This window comes from Scardinius erythrophthalmus (genome assembly GCF_964197995.2).
Source record: "Scardinius erythrophthalmus genome assembly, chromosome: 20".
NCBI classification, from domain to species: Eukaryota; Metazoa; Chordata; class Actinopteri; order Cypriniformes; family Leuciscidae; genus Scardinius; species Scardinius erythrophthalmus.
This window is the reverse complement of record NC_138240.1, coordinates 28,166,310-28,189,549: the sequence shown is the minus strand read 5'-3', so window position 1 is coordinate 28,189,549 and position 23,240 is coordinate 28,166,310. Positions and strand designations below refer to the sequence as shown.

At 37.3% G+C, this 23,240-nt stretch overlaps 1 protein-coding gene across 2 annotated transcripts; it reads left to right on the top strand.

Annotated features, from left to right (window-relative positions):
• The first annotated feature begins 2,543 nt into the window (after positions 1-2,543).
• LOC308680667 (eukaryotic translation initiation factor 2 subunit 2-like) lies at positions 2,544-9,666 on the top strand. Of its 2 annotated transcripts, none has more exons than XM_081348920.1 (9): positions 2,544-2,770; positions 3,074-3,251; positions 3,445-3,545; positions 4,800-4,932; positions 7,187-7,281; positions 7,411-7,559; positions 8,350-8,406; positions 8,506-8,591; positions 9,311-9,666. In XM_081348920.1, exons 1-9 carry the CDS (start codon positions 2,756-2,758, stop codon positions 9,484-9,486), a joined length of 990 nt encoding a protein of 329 aa, XP_081205046.1. In that variant the 5' UTR covers positions 2,544-2,755; the 3' UTR covers positions 9,487-9,666. The 2 variants fall into 2 exon arrangements, with proteins under 2 accessions (XP_081205046.1, XP_081205047.1); XM_081348921.1 differs by having other exon boundaries at positions 2,648-3,002; positions 3,101-3,251.
• Positions 9,667-23,240: the final 13,574 nt, after the last annotated feature.

The window sequence follows — 23,240 nt, the reverse complement described above, 5'->3', positions numbered from 1 at the left end:
CATATTGTTCAATAAAATAAAAAAAATACCTAGGTCCCGGACGACCTACTTCTTCCGGTGAGATTCTGAAGTGTGCACTGTGCAGATGATGGACACTTTATTATCCCATGAGGCCACGATATGGATTTATGAATGGCAGTAAAGCTACGTAACTGACCCTGGTTGGTCACGTTAATGACAACATAACATGCCACCCTAACCGACAATTGGAGACCTATTTCATGACTTAATAACAATATTAAATGTATGTGCCATTATTTTTTTGCAGAAAGATTAAAAAAAATGCTTAGAACAAATTATAGATGATTGCCAATCAGGATTGATGAAGGGCAGACATACAGTATAAGTAATAATTTTCGCTTGGTCCTAGATATAATTGATTATAATGAGTATATTGATAGTGAAAGTTTTATATTTTTTATAGATTTTTATAAAGCATTTAACACCGTTAATCACAAATTTATATTTGAGACTTTGGATTTTTTTTGGCTTTGGTAATTTCTTTAAAAGGGCCATTTATACTTTATGTAATGGGTGTATAGTCAGTAAAACTTGCACATGGCACTACCCCCAGATTTCTTTCAGAAAGAAAATTAGGCAGGGATGCCCAATCTCCTTTTTTGTTTTTACTTGTAACTCAGACAATGAATCTTTACAATAACAAATATAATTTTCACAGAATCAGGATTTTAGAAAGAGAAATAAAATGCAGTCAATTAGTCAATTATGATACAACAATATTTGTTAGTGATTCATTAAAAGTGTGATTGATTGTTTGAATTACTTTTCACCGGTTTCAGGGTTAAAATTAAATGTAAACAAATGTGAGTTATTAAAAATAGTGAACTTCTTGGCATCCCTGTAAAGAATGTTGTTACATATTTAGGAATCAAAATATGTAAAGATGAAAAGGAAGGTCAGCTAAATATTCAATCTGTTGTTCAAAAAGTTAAACACTTATTTAATTTATGGTTAATGAGAGTCTTGTCAATGAACGGTAGAATTATTTAATCAAAAGCTGAATGTTTATCTCGTTTGCTCTGTCCTGCTATTTCACTAAGTCCCGAATAACATCATTAAAGAAGTTGATAAAAATATTTTAAATTTCATTTGGAGTAATATTACATTAAAAAAGGTAGCTTAACTAATTTGGTTGGTTATGGAGGTTTACATTTGCTTGATTTCAGCACTTTAAATACAATTTTAAAGAATAGATGGATCAAGCATTACTTTCAATACATAAATAAAAGTTGGTATTTAATTCCTAATCTAATTTTTAAAAAGATGGGTGGGGTTGCTTTTCTGTTGCAATGCAACTTTGAAATCAGTAAGATTCCAGTCAGATTAAGCAATGTGTCCAATAATTTGGAATCACAGATATATAATGTTTTAACATAAAACTCAAAAATGGGTTGATACTATATTTGTTAAAAAGTTATTTAATGAAAATGGGGTATACCTACATAGAATTTATTCAAAGGTATAATATTAAAGAATAACGAATATTGTATAGTGTTTGATGCTATACCATCCAGTTTAAAATATCTGTTATCAATTAAATATCAATTAAAGGAAATGTGAATAAGGAGACTGTGGGTCTCAGACCTGATGTTTCAATTAAAGGAGTTACTATTACTGATAGAAGATGGAATCATTACTCTAAGGAAGTTACAAACAGAACGTGCCCAATATCTTCTAAAACATACTGGCATTCTAAACTTGAGAACATTGACTGGATATATGCATGGTTGCTGCCTAAAAAATAGGTTTTGCACTGATGTAGATGTTAAATGTGATTTCTGTGGGACTGAGAAAGAAAGTGTTGTCCACTTATTTTTTAATTGCATTTATAGTAAAATGTTTTGGATAGATTTGGAATGTTTCCTTTTTTAAATGCTTATGAAAGTTTACTTTTCTGAGAAATATGTATTTTTATTTTTTATTTTAATAGACAAAGATTACGACCAAGTGTGGCCTTTATTGTTAATCTTTGTTTGATTATGGGGAAATTCCAAATACATAAACAAAAATGGGCTAAAGGAAAACCACATTTTTTTGTTATTTCAGATAGATATGAAAACTTATATTGAGTTATGAGTTATATACTTGGGTTGAAAAATAGCAAAGCAAAACGCACTAGGTCTCTATATTAAGCTTTTATGCTATTTATATGATGATCTCATACCTGTTCCTTTTTCTGTTTATATTATTTTTTTCTTTCTTTTTACTTGTATTATTGTTAATATACTATATTTTCTTTTCCTATTTGTTGCAGTCTATATTTGTTCAATATTTTTTATATTATATGTTGGACTATTATCATGTTTATTATTCGTAATGTGACTGCCATTTAATAAATAATAATACAAAATCCAAATTAATAAAGCCCATTTATGATTAAAAAAAATGACAACATGACAATGTAGTAGGCCTAGGCTACGTCCAGATTACATTAATTTACACACTGACATATTTTTTTTTAACTGTCATGATTCTCGTGAAGTAAATACTTATTCAAAATAAGTTCATACTCGAGAGTATGCAATTTCGGGCGCAGCAGACATTCTCTGGGCGCAGCCATGGAAAGTCGCATGGTGTTGTCGTGGACGTGGAGATGATGTAATCATTTGTCGTCGGAAGAACGCTTGCGCGTTAAGCTCGCTGATTGTGCTGATGCAAGACAGTGGATGAGAGTAGTTAACCGTGCGAACGATATTTACAAGGACGAAAATCATTGATAATTAATTCAATCATCATGTCAGAAGACGAGGTAGTGTGGTGGTCTATTTTTATATTTTGTTAATATTCACAGTTTAGTGGAAATATTCAATCATGTTGTGACTTGGGAATAGATTTGAGAGCAGTTAGTGTTGCCTATAACGTGCTGTAGGCTGCGTTTGCTGTTTTTTTTTATTTATTGCATTATTACGTATTATTTCTAGTTGTATAAAATGCAAAAACTAATAAAGAACACTCAAACATTGCTTGAGTAGTAAAAACGGGTGAGTATTATTTCCTTCACCCCAGCGAGGCATGCTTTAGCAAATGATTCTGGTGCCTTATGTGTCCTCAGATTTTATTCGACCCCACTACATCAAAGAAGAAAAAGAAGAAGAAGAAGCCCTTCATGCTCGACGAAGATGGAGATGGGCTTGGAGAGGAAGCCCAACAGGTTGAACAGAGAGAAGTTGAGCCTGAAGCAGGAGAGGAACGAGAAATCGACCCTGAAGATGATGACATCAAGAAAAAGGGTGAGAGGCCATTTTTCTCCATAAACCATGCAGTGTTTTGCTTTTCTCTTGTACCGTGGCATTGGGTTTAGTCATGTTTCTCAACAAATGTATTTAAACCAGAACCTTGAAAAGTTGTGTGAAGGAGTTTGTAAAAAAATGTGCTATTTGAGATTGGGACCTTTATGACACTGTTCTACAACTTTCTTTACAGAGCCTTCGGATGATTTAGATGATCTGAACTTCTTTAATCAGAAAAAGAAGAAAAAGAAACCAAAGAAGGTGTTTGAAAATGACATTGAAGAAGGAATAAAGGTTAGCAGTTGTTGATAAGGAAATTGTCTGGTAATTGTTTAATGATTAACTCTTTGCAATACACATGAATTGAGTTTCCTGTGACCAGTAGCCTACATAGCTGGATAATTAAATGGGACCCTCTTTTAGGTGTCTTTAAGTACTATGTACTAACACTTAAATGATTTGTCCTTTCATGTCATTTTTTCAAAAAATAATAATGTGGCCTCATAATCTTTAATCAAAACCATTAACATTTTTCTCGTTTGAGGATCCATTTCACTTTGATATGCAATGGGGAAGAAAAGACAATCGCAACTTCTGTTTTATTAGTGTGCTGCATAACTAATATTATTATTTAAAAAATTAGACCCACTTAATATTAACTGTCTTTAACTACTGTGTACTAGCATTTACAATTAATCATTTGATACAATGCACTTATTAGGGCTTTACACCTGAAATGGTTAACCCCGGGTCATTCTAAAACCCTGGGTAAATTGAATCCTGGGTTATCATTTCTCATAATTAACCTAGGGTTAATAATAAATCGTTATAATAATAATTCATAATCTGCTATTTAAGATTGTACACTACTAATCCCTGGGTTAACATTCTTATTTGTGGTGTCAGTGAGTGTCATGAATTGGACGAATGTCTTGCATTGCAAATCCTCATTTTATATATTGCCGCCTGTACTATCAGGTATATACTGAAGGGAGTTTTTGGACTGTAAAGGAAAGAATGTAATGATCTCTTCTTCACTCCAATTGTCATGTGTTCTGTCACTATTCAAAAATGTTACTGTTTAGCAACACACAGTGTTTCTGTGACTGTAAAACATGATTATGAGGCATGTGATTGGCTGTCTGTTGCAAAGTATCTAGCCGTAACATTCCAGCACTTGCCTCATTTCACACTGTACACGTTTGGCACCACAATACGGGGTTGACACAGCAAAAGCCCCGTAACCCTAGGTAAAACGCGGTGCTAACACCGCTTCTAAAATGTGTGAAATGCTTCTTTAGCCTGGGTTAAAACCAGGGTTTAGAATGATGATAACTCGGGTTTAAGTGCAGTGTGAAAAGCCCTATTGTGTGCATTGTCTTTGTTTTTTTAACTGGTTTATTGAAACAAACTGTCCAAAAGAATCAGTTTGCAGAAAAAGAATTGGACTTCCCATCACTAATGTGATGCCCAGTAAGCATATTTTCTTGTATTTGATAGTTCTTCTATCTAACGGCTGTTGACTCTTTTCATTTTATTGGTGACCAGGAGCTGAGAATTGAGGGAGACCAGCAGGAAATAATGGAGGAAGATGATTTGGACTTGATGCTTCCAGCTAAAAAAAAGAAAGCAAAAAAAGTGGAATTTGTTGAGGAGAGAGACACTGTGGAACAAGAGGATGGTATGAACATACACTTTATTTAATTAGAATGTGCTGCATTATTAATATTATTTAAAAAATGTGAATATAAAAGGTAGGAGTTACAGAAAAATACTGTATAATCAAGCTTTCAGTTAGCATGTACTGCAATCTACAAGGAAATTTTACTCTAAAATCACATCAGCCTCAAAACTGGCTTTAACAGATTTTGTACAAAATCTTGGCTGTTACTTTTTTTTTTTTTTGCAAGAGTCAACTTAGATTCTACATAGGTTTTCTTCAATATGTCTGTAAAAATAATTCAGATCCAGTTTGTGTTACTTAGATTTATAATGTCAGGTTTAAGTTTCTTAAGTTTGAAATACAGTGCCACTCACTCTTTATAGGAATTAGTCAAGCTACTCTTTCTAGGCTACAAGTGATACAAAATGCAGCTGCTAGGCTCCTGACTGCTGTCAAGAAACATGAACATATAATACCTAATTCCATTACACTGGTTGTCGGTCTGCTACAGAATTGATTTTAAAGTTCTTTTAATGGTCTACAAAGCTCTATATGCCTTAACACCATCTTATCTTACTGATCTCTTGTCGTAACATTGCTCTGGGAGGTCTCTGAGATCTTAAAACAAGGATAAAAGGTTACAAGGACAAAATTAAATTTTAGAGGTGACCGGGCATTTGTAGTAGCAGTGCAAAAACTGTGGAACGGTCTGCCTGTTACTATTAGAACTGCTACAACAGTAGATCATTTTAAATAGGGATGAACCAATATCACTTTTTCCAGAACAAGTCTGATACGATACTTTAATTTTTGGTACTTGCCGATATAGAGTACCAATACCTGTATTTTCACTGCATTTGTAATTTTTAAATGTATCAGCTAGAGAATCCAAAATCATATAAATCATATTAGTTGGCTTTAATTTTTTCAGCAAATATATATATATTTTCAGTTATTTTCATGCTTAATTAAGCCTGCTAAAATGTATTGTATGAGCTTCTGTTATTTTCACTGTTCATTCTATTGCTCTATTATATTTTATCTTCCATTTAATAATACAGCGCATATTTAGAGCTGCTTCAGCACGGCTCAGTGCTGAGGATTGGGTCAGTCGTTCAAATGTTTAGACAGCAGTGAAATATCACAATTCTCTATTCCAATTTTGATACTACTGCAAAACTACTAGCCTAATTAATGTAAATTTAAAACATTATTAAAAACAAGTAAACGGTCAGTAATAAAATAAGATAAAATAATCAAATTACAAATAGCACAAATAAATACAATAGAACAAAGAAAGGCTACAAATGAAATAAACAGCTGTTTTTTTTTTTTTTTCGTTTTTTTTTTTCATGTAGCTCTAGCAGTAGTTTTCAGGTACAGAAATTTGAATAAAGTAATCAAATGTGAAATAACACTGCATATTCATTACTTTATAAATTAAATGTAGATGGATCTTTATAAAGTTGCAAAAGGTATTTAGTTTAGAACAGTGAGTGATTTCTTTGTCCTTTGTTTGATTAACATTAAAACAGCAGCAGGTTTATTAGACTGCTGTCCCTTTATGACCAGGTCCAATATGAATAAGCTACTGTCTACGTTCACTTGAGAAGTCTGTCTATGTTCACTTAACCAACTATGTTTACTAGGATACTCCCCAAGAAAGGGCGTTTTTACATAATTTTGTGTGAATTAATCCATACAAGTGCAAGATGTGAAAGACAATTCAATTCAGTATTCATGTGCTGTTTGATTTTCGGGGCACGCACTTTCATGAAACTTTTTGACTTGCAAACGTCCTGGAATAATGTAGGGAACCACTCGCTATACATAAATCAGATAACGGTTCATGCTTTAATTTAGTTTTAATCCACATGACACGTGTGCTGTATCAGTATCGATCAGTATCAGTATCAGTATCGGTGCATCCCTAATTTTTAATCAACTTAAATCTTATTTGTTTTCTATAGATTTAAATCAATGATGTTGTGCCTATTTTGACTGGTAATTGTTTGTTGTGTCAATCTCTATTGAGTTCTATATTATGCTATGTACAGCACACTGGTCAGCTTGTTGTTTTAAATTGTGCTAGTATAAACATTAATGTCAGGGAAAAAATAATTTGTTTTCTTTCCTCTTAAAGGTGTTTAATGCACTACATGATGTACTGTTTCAAATTATGAATCTTCTAATCTTTGAGCTTATGACAAAGATTTCATTTGTGCTGATTAAAAATGTGAATTTATGAGTCTTCACATATATTTTATTACAGTCATCGAGGATGATAAAAGCACAGAAGGCATCACATTCAGCTCACAATCAGGCCCAGCATGGGCAGATTCAGAGAGAGATTACACTTATGATGAGGTATGAAGTTGATTCATATGATGATGAGTACTTTCTCTCTTCTTCTATATCACACATCACTCTACCCAGTGTTTGTGACATAGTTTTCCTTTAATTTATTACATTATTTACTTGTCTGCGTCTATACAGTTGTTGAGCCGGGTGTTTAACATCATGAGGGAGAAAAATCCTGATATGGTTGCAGGAGAGAAGAGGAAGTTTGTGATGAAGCCGCCTCAGGTGGTCCGAGTTGGGACAAAAAAAACATCTTTTGTAAACTTCACTGACATCTGCAAACTGTGAGTGCAAACACTTAGCATGTCTGCTGAGTCTGGGTTCTAGAGAAAACTAGGAATGCTTATGGTCTTTAAAAAAAACTTTTAATGAATGTATTTTCTAGGTAATAGTGCAATGGATGATATATGGGTCAGTCACACATTACGCTATTTTTGTCCTACCTTTTAATTTATTCAAAAGTACATTAGAGCAGCACAAAAAAAATCATACTAACAATGACTTGAATACAAGCATATTTTAAAATTTCTTGAAGCATGTTTTAATTTCTGAAGATTCAATTTAAAGGCACTTGTCAGGGTGATACAATTGTCCTGATATGATAATAAAATAAATCCTCATTAAAATGATCAAATTAATATTTTAAAAAGATTTGTCTACCAAACAAATCAAGTGCACTAAAATGCAAAAAAAAAAAAAAGAAAGAAAGAAAAGAAAAAACATGACCCTCATGACTGTCTCAAGGTATATTTTAAAACTGTCAAGACAAGGTTAGTTCAGGTTGTAAAATGACAAATCTTATATTTCTGTATTAATAAATAACTTAAATATATTACATATACATTCAAATATTTTGGTAATTTAATTGATAATTTATGATATTTGTAAAAAATATATATATATTTTTTTTTACACTGAATAATATATTTAATATATTTAAGTATTTTCCTTTTCTTCAATTTGGACACTTTTATTGACATTGACCAATATATGAATTTAATCAAACCAGTTATTCTAATATATTGGCCTAATTTTGTCTATTAAACCATAGCATGTTTACTTTTTCATCTTCAGGTTGCATCGACAGCCCAAACATCTTTTGGCATTCCTGTTAGCCGAGTTGGGAACAAGGTGAGTTATTAATTGCTTTTCAGTAATTGTCAGATGTGAAAAGGTGATTTTTTTTTTTCTTTTTTTCTTGTAACTAAAGAGATGTCTTCTTATATCTAGTGGCTCCATAGATGGAAATAACCAGCTTGTAATCAAAGGACGCTTTCAACAGAAACAAATAGAGAATGTCTTGAGAAGATATATAAGTAAGTCAAATATTTTGAATGTATGAATATGTAGCTGGTTTACCAATAAAACCTGGTTTTCCTGGTCACAGATCAGCCAGCGAGACGTGCACCAGCAATTTGTTCTCTTTTGAACTGATGTCTCCCATTATGTTGTGTGGATTGCAATATTTTATGTACAGCTTTGCTCTGCTAATTTAACCTTCACTCTTTGCTCTTACTAGTGGAATGTAAAATCAGGGAAGATTGACCACCTATATATGCACATATATAGACATGAACTTGTAACACTATATTGATCAGTATTTTATTTTTATTGTTCAACCCCTGTATGCACTGTGCCATTACCTCTCATCAAATATGGCATAATTTACCATGTTCAGATGGACTGAAGCTGGCAAATCACTACAGTTGCAGGCAGCTCTCAAACGCTGCTGTGCTCAACGCTAAACCACGTTGAAACATTCTAAACATTTTAGGGTCTTCAGACTATAGAGTGCGAACACAAATAAGCACAGGACTACTTGAAAGCAGCTGCCCATCAGTGGGTACCGAATTGAGTCAAAGTAGTCTGTGCCTATTGATTCCCCACCCGCACCCGCACCCGCAATGCAAATGACAATTTAAATATTATTCCACCCGTTACATCAAAATTAGCGGTTTACCTCACGTGCAGGACTCTGATTTAGTTTGACCTAATAGATTTTTGACAAGGCATTTCTCTTTTCTCTTTTTCACAGAGGAATATGTGACTTGTCATACCTGCCGCTCACCGGATACAATTCTGCAGAAGGACACACGTCTCTACTTCCTGCAGTGTGAAACCTGTCACTCACGTTGCTCTGTAGCCAGCATCAAGACAGGCTTCCAGGCCGTCACTGGCAAAAGAGCCCAGCTTCGAGCCAAAGCCAACTAATACAAGCACCCTGTTCTGGCCTCATTCTCAGACTGATGCTCTGCTGACAACTGTCCTCACTGCTCTCCTTTGAAGTGCAGTAGAATGACCCAAGGCTTGGACCTCAGGAGTGGCCTGTAGAAGGTTTTGAGTGTAATTTTATTAATAAATCTGACTCTGAAGCTAGAGTGCTTTAGTGAACAGGCTGCCTCTGATTTGCTCGTCTTACTTTACCTCCTTCCTCTGGAAATATTATGTTTTTCCCCTCTGTATTCAGCATATCTGATTACCAGAGCATATTTCTGTATATATAGTGAATATTGCTCTCAGAGCAGTATTTTTTCAAAGAAAAATACAAGGATATTATTGGATGAAAACCAGAAATAGGCATATATCATCTTCCTTGCTTTTGAAAAATGAACCATAGCCTTTTATATTGAACTTTGTTTTATCAATGGAAAACTAATTGTTCAAATGTTAACTTATGGGACAGTCATTGCACAAGAATGCAGGAATGTTCAGACTGGATCCCAACAAGTTCTTTGTGATCCAGGAATCCAGCAAAGTGTGACTTCGAATCTCCTCTAAATGCTAGAAAATGAGAACTCAGTTCCAAATTTAATTACACAGACAAATACATACATATTGTGCCGTTTTCTTTAATAGACAGCAAATGTGTGGGCATGTTTCGCTGGGCTTAGATGGAAATAAAGGCTTGTTTGCATATTTGAAATTTGATTTTTTTTTTTTTTTAAATAAGCATGGAAATCATTATTTTTTTGCCTTTATTTCTTGCTTATTGATGCATTCATGAATTATTTTATGTGCAAAGCCACATTATAGAATTGCTGCAGCCAGTTTTTCTGTCAACAACAAACAAGGCATTCCCTCTTTACATCTGGATCTAAATCAGCTAGTATCGCCATCTGCATTGATGGTCAGAATGGGCCACAACTGAGATTCAACTCTGGCTAATAGAAAATGGAAAAAGTGTTGCCTGTTTTAGTTCATGTGTTTCATATTAAAAGATTTAAAATAGATTTACAGGATAATCAGCAAGGATACATTAAATTTATAGAAATGATAGCAATTTTTTTTTTCTACATTGTTGCCAAAACAATTCTATTTCAAATACTGTTATTTTGAACTTGCTGTTCATCTGGAAAAATGTATAAAAAATATTAAGCAGCACAACGGTTTTCAACATTGATAATAAGATATGTTTCTTGTGTACCAAATCACCATATTAGAATGATTTTGAAGGATCATGTGACACTTAAGACTGGAGTAATGATGCTGAAAATTCAATTTTGTTTTTGCATGAATAAATTACATTTAAAATATATTAGAATAGAAAACAGTTCATTTAAATTGCAATAATGTTTCATAATATTTTAATTTTTACTGTATTTTGATCAAATAAATGCAACTCATGGGAGTATAAGAGACAGAGTATATTACAGAGTACATTATAATTTTTGGGGAATTGTTTTTTGTTTTTTTTACTGACCCCAAACTTTTGAATGACAATATAGCTAAGAACTTTTTAAGGCTGATGTATCTTCCTCAGTCTAAAAAGTAATTTTGTAAACTTTGTTTTTCTAACAAAAACAAAGTTACTGGCTACTGGTCTTGGCTGGTCTCCTAGCCTGACTAGCTTACAAGTTTTGTGGCTGGTTGCATACGTTTTTTAGACTAGTCTTACATCTTAGTCATTCATTTTTTTTTCAAGGCTGGTCATATCTTTTTAAAGTCAGTCTAATTTGAATCTGAAAAGACTGATACTTATTAACCATTGATTAACTAGTGGGTCTAAAAGGTCCAGCACCATAATTACGCTGATTGGACGCAAAACTCGACACAGGTGCCCAAGTTAGTATGGTGGACCGAGCAAGAAAAATACCTGTCAAGTCTTGAGGTTAGGCTGCTTTGAGAGCTTCTTGGGTGTCAAGATGATCTGAAAGTCTATGCTGTAAATGGAGACCTTATCCCATTTGGAGGCTTGGCAGTTATCACAGTCAACCTGCTAGGAAATGAGGACCCAAGTCTATCTATTATATTCCTGGTGAATAAGATGCCAATTGAGAGACCTGATACAGGGCAACTGATGACAGTACTTTCCTCACTACTGGCTGAAGTCATTGATATCCTTCGCAAAAAAAGCACAAACTTTAGTCAAGGTGGTCCAAACTGCTGAAGAAGATGATCGAGACGGGCACTTGAAAGTTGGTCTGAGAGGAGTAGTTATCCGGGCAGGGCAGGTGGCTTGGGTGAAGTGCTGAATCCCTTCAAAGATGGCACAGTCTGACTCTGTGGTCTTGTCCGAGCCTCATGAAAATAGTGATAATTTAAGATGCTTGGATATTGGAGAGAGACTCTTAGAGATACAACCCCAAAGTGACCCTTGTTTTTCCATACCCATCGGAAATAGCACAGTGGGTGATGGGACCCTGCCAAGTGACACAGTGTAGAATTTAAGGGCGAACCAAACACAAATGAATCTTACAGATGATTTGTTCAAACATAATTCCACACAAAACTCAACACTCCAGACCCCCAAATCAACCATCCATGACCATAAAATCCAGGCTCCAACCAGTCTAAGGTAACCAACGAAACCCCCAGCGGCCATACTTTATGGCCATGTAGTTTCAAATAGATGAGCCTAGATAAAGGAAGAACGTTGTCAACGTTAGATAGTTTGGAAAAGACGGATTGGCTCAGAGATGGCACAGCTCGAGCCCGACCAAGATAATGGCAGAGGTTGTTTGATCCCACGACAGATATACAAAACAGATCTTCTCCTTTAGGAACTCTGAATGACCCCAGGGTTGAAATCTCTTAAAACCACAGAGACTGAGACATATCAAAATACATAAAATCATCCCAAAACAATTCTTGACGGACTTATAATCAAACATTGTTCAACTACATAATTCTATATCATGTCTACGACCTATACAGTGGGGGAAATAATTATTTGATCCCCTGCTGATTTTGTAAGTTCACCCACTTACAAAGAAATGAAGGGTCTATAATTTTTATGGTAAGTTTATTTTAATGGATAGAGACAGAATATCAACCAAAACATCCAGAAAAAACACATAATATATATGTTATAAATTGATTTGCATTTCAGTGAGTGAAATAAGTATTTGATCCCCAAGCAAAACATAATTTAGTACTTGGTGGAGAAACCCTTGTTGGCAAGCACAGAGGTAAGACATTTCTTGTAGTTGGTCATCAGGTTTGCACACATCTCAGGAGGGATTTTGGTCCATTCCTCTTTACAGATCCTCTAAATCATTAAGGTTTCTTAACACAACGAGTTGAGTTGATGCCAAAGAGCTCAAATTTGGTCTCATCTGACCACAGCACTTCCTCCCAAGACTTCTCTGAATCATTAGATGTTCACTGGCAAACTTCAGACGGGCCTGAAGCGAGATCTTGCATGGAGCTCCAGACCGAGGGCGATTGATGGTTATTTTGTATTTCTTCCATTTCCGAATAATGTCACCAACAGTTGTCTCCTTCTCGCCAAGCTTCTTGCTGACGGTCTTGTAGCCCATTCCAGCCTTGTGCAGGTCTCCAATCTTGTCCCTGATGTCCTTTGACAGCTCTTTGGTCTTGCCCATGGTGGTGGAGAGGATGTAATGGAAGATATAGATTCTGTGGACAGGTTTCTTTTATACACATTATGAGCTGACATTAGGAGTACTTTATTAAAGTGACAGGAATAATCTGTGTTTCACATGGGCACATAACCAATCTGTGGGAGGCAGAATTCTTGCTGGTTGGTAGGGGATCAAAAACTTATTTCACTCAATCAAATGCTAATCAATTTACAACCTTTATATAATGTGTTTTTCTGTTAAAATAAACCTACCATACAAATTATAGACCCTTCATTTCTTTGTAAGTGGGCAAACTTACAAAATCAGCAGGGGATCAAATAATTATTTCCCCCACTGTATATGTAACTGTTATGCTTAGATCACGTATAAGTCATGCAATTGGTACATGTGTACATGTGACTCCGGCTTCACGGACCACACTGTTGAAACGCGGAGGATGACGAAAAAATTGTATTCTGTATCCTATTTCTACTGTGTTCAGCACCCATGCAGAAATGCCTGGCAGAAATTTCCACGCTGCCAGACTCTCTGAAATGGGTACCAGTTTTGATACTTCCCGTTGAGGGGATGTTGGATGTCTCGTGTCCTGGATGATAGCAGGAAGCGACGGAACACTTAACATTTCGCTGGAAACTGCTGCCCCCCGAAACACCAGAGGTGGCTGGGATGGTACAGAGGTTTCGTGGGGATATCGGGAAGGGGCGAGAATATGTTTTGCACGACCCGTCCCGAGGGGGGCTATCCCCACAGGGCTGGGTGCAAGACCATCAGGACTTCTTTTTAGAGATGATGGTCTGGAGGTCTTGCCTTGGAGGCTGCTGAGTGCGACGAGTCAGTCCCCAATCTTTACAAGGGGGAGCGCGGCTCGCCACACTCTGCTTTTGTGCCTGTCTTTTTGAAGGACCAGGGAGGGACTGGGTGGCCAACAGCCCCTCCCCCTGAGTGCCGTGAGGAAGAAATTGCACAAAAGCTTCCGCTTGTTTTTTCAGCTGAGACCAGGGCATCAAGTAGGAATACACAATCCTTATCCTTGATGCCTGTGAGGTTTAGCCACAGGTTAAACCTTTAATGTGGTACTCTGTACTAATATGCATATGACACTCAACTTGAAATGAACTGAACTGAACTGAACAGGTCCCTCTCCGTGCTAACCAAAGCAGACATAGAACGGCCGATGGCATGGGCCGTTTGCTTGGTTGCACGGGGAGACAGATCTGTGGCCTGACGAAGCTCCGTGAATGACGAATACCACCCGCACTCAGGTCTTTCAACAGGTCAGCCTGGTAACACCGCCATGGTGTGCAGTGCATCACCAGCCTGACCTGCTGCTTGATAGGCTTTCCCCACAAGCGTTGAGGTGGTTCTACAAGGCTTTGAGGGGAGAGACGGTTTCTTCAACAAGGATGCCGAGCCAGGTGAGAGATAGCCTGCGAGCGTCTCTTCAACACACCCACGATAGTCGCATATGTCGACGTTTAACCCTCCTATTACCTTTGGGGTCAATTTGACCCCATTCAGTGTTTAACGTCTCTAAATACATACTTTAAAACATTTTTTTTGCTTCATATTTAAAGACTTTTCCTAATTTAATGGGGACAACTGGGTAAACATAAAATTAACATGATGATAGGTTTTCAATGTTCTGTATGTACTTTTGTAGCATCGGTGTCCTTTGGGGTCAATTTGACCCCAGGCTCATTTTGCTGTATAAAACATATAAGAAATATCAAATTTTTGGTTGTTCACATTGGTGATTAGGCACAAATCCCACATTTATTTTGGATGATATTGAGGTCATTATAAGTTGAGATTTAATGATCTTCAAAAACCTTCACTTTGCTTTAGGGCCCTAACCTAACATTACCATATAGGCCTACTTCAAGTATTGCGAGAACCACTGATAGTTCACACGATATAGTGGAGGGGGGAATCGTAATTCTCACAAGAAATTAGATATTTCCAGTGCCAATTATATATTTCCAGGGAAGGGAAAACTTTGATATTTTGTTCCGTGGGGGAGGGGAAAACATAATATAGGGGAGGAGCAAATGTATGAAAGCTTCCACAGAAGCCTTATAAACCATTTCTCTTTGTGCTTTGTGAGCTCTCTCTTTATGCTCTTTCCGACCGTGTACAAGGTTTTCACCAAGGTGCTGTACAACCGACTAGCCAGGCAGTTGGACGAACAACAGCCATCCGAACAGGCCAGCTTCCGGTCTGGCTACAGCACAATGGACCACATCCACGTGCTGAACCAACTGCTTGAACGCTGCCGGAAGTACAAGATGCCCTTGGTACTGGCCTTCGTAGACTACGAGAAAGCCTACGACAGCATAGAGATCAATGCCGTACTGCTCGCCCTACAACAACTGGGCATCTCCTACGAGTACGTGGACCTTTTGCGGGAGCTGAACAGCGGATGCGCCACCAACATCACCTTGTCCAACCGGATACTTCCCACTTGAATGACAGGGTACAGCTGTGGCCAAATTTTAAATTTTTGCTGCTTCAGTTGTTATGATGTTGATTCACATTTTTCTAGATTATTGTGCAGAGTGATCAGAGGCATTTTACATCATTTCAAAAAGCTTTATCACAAAACCCCAAATTTCACTGTTTTTGTCCTTGGCACCAAATTACCAGCTAACATCATTTTACTAATCATATCATCAGCACATAATTGCTATAAGGAAGGAAGAAGTGCTTCCAATCAATTCTTCTGTTAGCAATGGTTTCCTCCAAAGAAAGATGGAGGATCATCTTTGCATCAAAATGTCTTCCATTTACCAGATCATCAAGAGCTTCAAGAATAGAGGTTCGGCTGCAGTGAAGAAGGCTTTAGGATGTCCCAGAGTGTCCAGCAAGTACCAGGAACTTCTCCTCCTGAGGAATCAGCTAGGGAATCATATCACCACCAGTGCAGAACTGCTCAATATTGGCAGCAGGTGTGGTGTAAGTGCATCTGCACACACAGCGAGGCCAAGACTTTAGGACAACGACCTGGTGTCAAGAAGGGCAGCAAAGAAGCCACTTCTCTCCAATAAAAACATCAAATATTGGCTGAAATTCTGCAGGAAGTACAAGAATTGGACAGCAGAAGACTGGTGCAAAGTTAATGTGTCTGATTAGAACATCTGGAAAATCGATTGTCCAGAGAAGAAAAGGTGAACGCTACCATGAGTCCTGTGTCGTGCCAACAGTGAGGCATCCTGAGACTATCAATGGGAGTGTCATATTGACCCCAAACCCATCCTTGATAAAATATATTGTATAATATAATAAATAAAAAGCTATTAAAACACCAAAAATATATATAATTTTTGAATTTTAGATAAATCAGTGACATTTTATAGTGATTTGCTAATTTGTCCATAGTCGTGCAATAGGTATTCTGGATGTATAAGGGGTGGGGGTGGGGGTGGGGGGTTGGTAGTGTTTTATTTAAAGGGCTATTTAAGTAGTTAACAAAGAAACATAAAGTACTTGACTTAAACCTTTGGGGAAAAAATCAAATTGTGGGGGTTTAAATTGCTGGGGTCAAATTGACCCCAGTGGGTAAAAGATGTTGGTAGATTTGAGGGTAACAGGAGGGCACAAAGACACGAGAAGTATAAGGTTTCCTCCATGAACGGGTTAATTCGTCATGGAGGTCCTCGAAGAAGGGGAGAGACTGATTTTGTGGTCCCTCTCCCTGGCCACCAGACAGAAACCTATCCTCTAACTTGGATCGTTTGGTGGTCACTTGTTCGCGTAGCCAGTCTAGTTGTAATCTGGCCACTGCGCGAGTTACCACCTCAAGTAGTTCCTCGACGGATTTATCATCATGCGAGCAACGCACAGAGGTAGGCTGCTCGAAGTCCGCAGAACCATGAGATTCATCGTCCCCCGTATGACCTGAAGAAGCGCCGGAGTGTGCTTCGAGATCTCGTGAAGGGACACGTGGATCTTGTGAACAAGCGAGTGATAGGGAAGGACCCGTCTCTCGCTCGTCAGCCAAATCCATTCGGGAGCCCCAAGACGGCTTGGTGGGTGCGGGCATTTGGAAGAAACCATGGCGAGCACGCAGAATCTTCACTGTGAACAGCTCACAATGCTCGCACTCAACCTGTTCCAACGCAAGAGCCACGTGCTCCTCCCCCAAACAACCAAACAAACAAAACAATAATCATGTGTGTCCAAGTCAGACATGGGTTGTGAACACGAAGGCACACAGCGGTTGTAATGTTGATCACTCATTTTTTTTTTTTTTCATTGCTTAGTGAACAATATTCAAGAGAAATAAGCCTTTTGTGAACATAGAAAAAGTCTTAGATCTTTGAGTTCAGCTCATTAAAACTGGGGGCAAAAACAAAAGTGTTGCGTTTATAATTTTGTTCAGTGTAATTTAGATAAACAGATTTTAATGATACTATAATTGTAATTAGAATGTTTTGTTCAGCAACCTTTTTAAAAAGTGAATCATATTGTTTTAAGTATATTAACATTATTGAATGTGACTGTGACAACTGAATTGACTTGTTCTTAAGTAACATCATGCTTTCTTTTGGAAGGAAAAGAGGCCGTCTGATGTAAGACAGATTTTTAAACGACTGAACCGTTGGACCACCTGTAGTTATGACATCAGACTTCTAAAGCCAATTTTATTTTTAAAGGTTGAAATGCTTTTGTCCTATTTCTCCCCGTTTCTTTTTTATAGAATAATATTTTATTATATTTTTGTCATTGATTGATTGATTGAATAAAATAAATTGACTCAACTGCTAGAAATGTGTCATTTATATTTTAAAGGTTTCCCCAAACATGTTTAACTTGGTGCATCAGATGGCAACATTATTTGACATTCCTTTTCAGTGTTTCAACAAAAGTGAATTAGAATCAACATCACATTGTAACATTGATCAAACCATATTACCAAATATTTTTGTTAATTTTGTAGATTTAACATAGTGTAACGCTGATTCAACAATATTACCATTGATTATTTTTGTTAATTTCAGTATTGATTCAGCATCAGTGATGTAGAATCAATCATAGTGTAATGTTGATTCAATTACATTACCATTGATTTTTGTTCACCATTAATACTGGATAAAATATCACTTTGTAATGTTGAATCAATACTATTACCATTGATTTGTGGTTGAAATCTAAACATTATTTCACTAACTGCAAGAGTGATACTAAAGCAACATCACTTTTTAACGTTAATTAAATGCAATTAGCATTGACGCATCAACACTGACTCATTGTTTCAATAATTACATGCTATCTGGACATTGACACGGCAGCCAGTGGCACTGATCCTCAACAAAGCCGTCTCAATACTGGCGTGATGACTCCGATCTTCAGACCTCCGATCTGGAACTGTATAAATATTCTGAATGTTCCGATCCAGTCTTTACTTCTGACCTGTAATGTTGCCTGAATCATAATTACACACTGTTCGTTCGTTGGCCAGAGGGGAACTGGCTGAGCCTGGTTTCTCCCAAGGTTTTTTTTCCACCCTAAATAGTATTCGAAATTAGAATTATGTGTCCCAAACCATAGTATGTTGAAATGAGTATTCTAAAGATACCTGGGTGGTCTACTTTTCTGGTTAGAATTCCTAGTGCAGATCCATGTACACTCTAACGGCTAATATTGCCCACAACCCATTGCACATTGGACGAGGATTCAATTCAAGTCACATTTATTTATATTATTTTTACAATACAGATTGTTTCAAAGCAGCTTTACAGAGATAACAGAAAAATAATGCAAAAAAGTTTGTTTCCAGAAGAAAATAGCATCACAGTCCAGCTTAAGTAAGTTCAGTGATGATTCATTTTTGTTTTAAAAGAGTTATTAATTTAGTTCATATATATATATATATATATATATATATATATATATATATATATATATATATATATATATATATATATATATATAGCCAATGGCAAAAAAGGTGGAAAAGGCGACAGTGGCAAGGAACCAAAACTCCAACAGGTGGCAGAATGGAGAAAAAAACCTTGGGAGAACCCAGGCTCAGTCGGGGGGCCATGCAGTTCTCCTCTGGCCAATGAACGAACAGTGTATGACAATGATTCAGGATGTAACAAGTACATCAGGTGTTATAGGAACTGTTCCAGCTGACCTAATTTATGCAGCCTAATAATCATTTAACTGATTTAAATAATAGCAAGGTATCATTTTTTATGTGTATGTCAGCAGACAAGAGTGTCTGGGGAGCTAAACCATTTAGTACTTTTTAATCAGCAATATTTTAAAATTTATACGATGTTTAATAGGGAGCCAATGCAGTGTTGACAGAACCGGGCTAATATGGTTATACTTCCTGGTTCTAGTAAGAGCTCTAGTTGCTGTGTTTTGGACCAGCTGTAGTTGGTTTATTATGCGTGCAGGGCAACCACCCATAAGAGCATTAAAATAATCTAGCCTTGAGGTCATGAACACATTAACTAACTGCTCCGCATTTTTCATTGAAAGCATATGTCATAATTTAGATACATTTTTAAGATGGAAGAATGCAGTTTTACATTAGCTAGAAACGTGGCTTTCAAATGAAAGATTGGTATCAAAGAGCACACCCAGGTTCCTAACCGTCGACGAAGACTTGACAGAGCAGCCATCAATTGTTGGACAGTATTCTAGGTTAGTACGTGCAGAGGTTTTTGGTCCATCATTAGAAACTCTGTTTTTTCAGAATTAAGTAATAGGAAATTACTAGTCACCCAAATTTTTATATCAGCTATGCATTCCGTTAATTTCTTGAATTGGCAAGTTTCGTTGGGGCGCAAAGTGATATAGAGCTGAATATCATCAGCATAACAGTGAAAACTAATTCTATGCTTCCTAATGATATCTCCCAAAGGTAGCATGTACAGAGTGAACAGCAACAGTCCTAGTACTGAGCCTTGTGGTACTCCATACTAAACTTGTGATCGATAAGATGTTTCTTCATTTACTGCTACAGACTGATAACAGTCTGATAAGTATGATTTAAACCATGCTAATGCAATTCCACTAATGCCAACATAATTTTTGAGTCTATTTAAAAGAATGTTCTGGTTAATGGTATCAAATGAAGCACTAAGATCAAGTAACACTAATAGAGATTAACCCAACTAAGTCCTATCTCATCTGACCTAAGTCTACCTGGGCCTATAATATTTCATACTCTAGCGCGTCTACACATCGACGTCGGCTGAGTCTAATCCTATACTCTAGCGTGTCTACACATCGACGGCGGCTGAGTCTAATCCTATTGTCACGGGTGACAAAATGCTGGGAAAAGCGGAACCTTTGTTTTTCTTCCATGTTCCCCGAGGGGAATTATTTTGGTGTAACGCCCCACTCCGGTTCCGGGTGTAGCGGAGATATTGTTCAAACTAATTACCGCCGATGCGCGACAGGTGCGAGGGAGAGAGGAGCGGTGTGTTTGCACAGGCTTCCCGCTTCACAAGAGGAGGATAAAAGAGCCATTCGAAGTCGAGTTGAGGTCGAGGTTGGAACTGGTAAAAGTCAATCGGTGTTCAGTTGATCAGTTTTTTGGCTGGGTCTCTGTCGTTGTGTTTTGGGGTAGAAGATCTCCTGTTTGAGTGCTTACATTGGACACTGTGATCTTGGAAATTTGTGTAAGAGAAGAACTGCCATTGGAGTCTGTCGTTTAGAACTGCTTGTGGAATACTACTGGATTGAACTGCTGCTTGGATCTGCGCTGGAAGAGGAAGGAAGAAAGATAAGTGAATTAATTTCATCATTGAATCAAATGTAAAGCTTGAAGAAAAGACTGTGAATGTGAAATTTACTGTTGAGGAGGACATCTGTTGCAGATACATTGGAGAGGAATTGAGAATTGAATATTCCTGTTGAAATGCATGGATGAAGCGAGGCTTCTGATCAGCCCTACTGTGTGAGTGATTTGCAGTTGTTTGCCTTACCTGATGCACGTCGAATTAATGCTGTGGATTTGTAGAGAACACGAGTGCTGTGTGCTATGCTGAGAAGAGTCTTACAACGCCTGCTTTCATTCTTGTGAAATGATCTACTTGTCCCCATCTAAATCCCAGAACGATACATCTGAACTGGTGAAGTAATGCTTTGTATTATCCTCTCTTCCACTGAATATTGTCGTGAGGTCATCCCTCATTGAAGGCTCCTGTTAACCCTCTCTCTCTCTGAAATTACAAGTCTCGTGAAGAACCGTATGGCTGTGGAAAAGTCTGAACCGTTATACTTACTGATGGAGCTCTGAAGATGTACAACATCGCTGGTAAAGCTGCCTATTGAGTCTCTCGCTAATGTCTGATGAAAGTGTTTGATGCTGAGGGAAGAATCCTGAAGACTGCAGCAACGCTGTGAAGTGAGTTTTAAAGTCACAATTTCCCTCTCACGTCCTGTTAAGAGAATCTGCTGTTAAGAGAAGAAACCTTACCTGTTACCTACCGTCTGAGTCCTGCAGATGTGCAGCAACGCTGTGAAGTGAGTTTTAAAATCACAATTTCCCTCTCACGTCCTGTTAAGAGAATCTGCTGATACGAGAAGAAACCTTGTCTGCTACCTACTGTCTGAGTCCTGCAGATGTGCAGCAACGCTGTGAAGTGAGTTTTAAAGTTATAATTCCCCTCTCACGTCCTGATAAGAGAATCTGCTGTTAAGAGAAGAAACCCTACCTGTTACCTACCGTCTGAGTCCTGCAGATGTGCAGCAACGCTGTGAAGTGTGTTTTAAAGTCACCATTCCCCTCTCACGTCCTGATAAGAGAATCTGCTGTTAAGAGAAGAAACCTTACCTGCCACCTACCGTCTGAGTCCTGCAGATGTGCAGCAACGCTGTGAAGTGAGTTTTAAAGTTATAATTCCCCTCTCACGTCCTGATAAGAGAATCTGCTGTTGAGAAAGTGAACATTACCTGTTACTTATCGTTTGAGTTCTGCAGATGTGCAGCAACGCCGTGGAGTAAGCCTTCCTAGCCACTATCGCTCCATTGTGTCCCGAAGACAGTGGAGAATCGTTCCAGCGGCTACTCCGGTCCAATAGCCCGAGAAGACAGGAGTTGCTCATTCTTTCCTCAAGTTGATTATTATTCAATAAAGATTGTTACTTTTGAACTCAATTACTTGCCTCCTCCTTTGTCTATCTGTTGCGTGCCTGTGGTGTCGGCTCCTCACGGTGGTGTCTGGAGTCAGGGGCGGCTGGTCATCCGAGTCCGCCCCGGCCTGCACCGGTGACACTATACCCTAGCGCATCTACACATCGACGTCGGCTGGGTGCTAATACCTGTTCCCGTAACTAGCTTACTTCCTGCACAGGAATAATCGACTAACAGACCTCAGCAAATGTCCTTTAAATGCTTTAATCACAGCCGGAGGATCTCTCGAGCAGTTCTCAGAGAATTTCCCCCAAGAAGAAGCAAGGCCGGAGGATCTCAGACAAATTCCATTGAGAATCCCACCAGCTAAAAGAATACAACTGTTTTTATAGAATAAGGAGGTATGGCAAAAATGTCATGCTGTATTACATAATTTCCCCACAATTTGTTTGGTTTTCATAGACAAACCCTTCTGTTACCAGGTAAAGCAAACTTTGTTTTAATGATTACTTTTAATGATTACTTCATTGTTAATCACAAGGTTCAAATTTAGTCATCTGTCTAGTTTCAATTCCCATATTTGTTATTTTTACACTCACACAACCAAAGTAAATGGGGTATGGCAACACAACATACAAAATTCAAAAACAGGACAGAACGTTTTAGTACATTGTGTTTCAAAGTGTTATCATGTTAGGCCTAAAAAGAGAAATAAGGTAAGATGTTAGAAACATGGTTAGTTTAATATACAGTTTACTATTTTATCTATTCAAAATCTGCCACAAGATACAACCACGATCGGATGATAAGAGCAAATCATTTGTAACTCTAATGAGAGCAGTCTCAGAACTACAGTATGGTACGGTCTAAATCCTGACTGGAAATCCTCGCAGATACCATTTCTTTCTAAAAAGGAACATAGTTGTGAGGATACTGCTTTTTCTAGTATCTAGGAAGATTTGAGATCGGCCTGTAATTGACTAATTCTCTAAGATCAAGTTGTGTTATTTTAATAAGAGGTATAATAATAGCCAGCTTAAAAGCTTC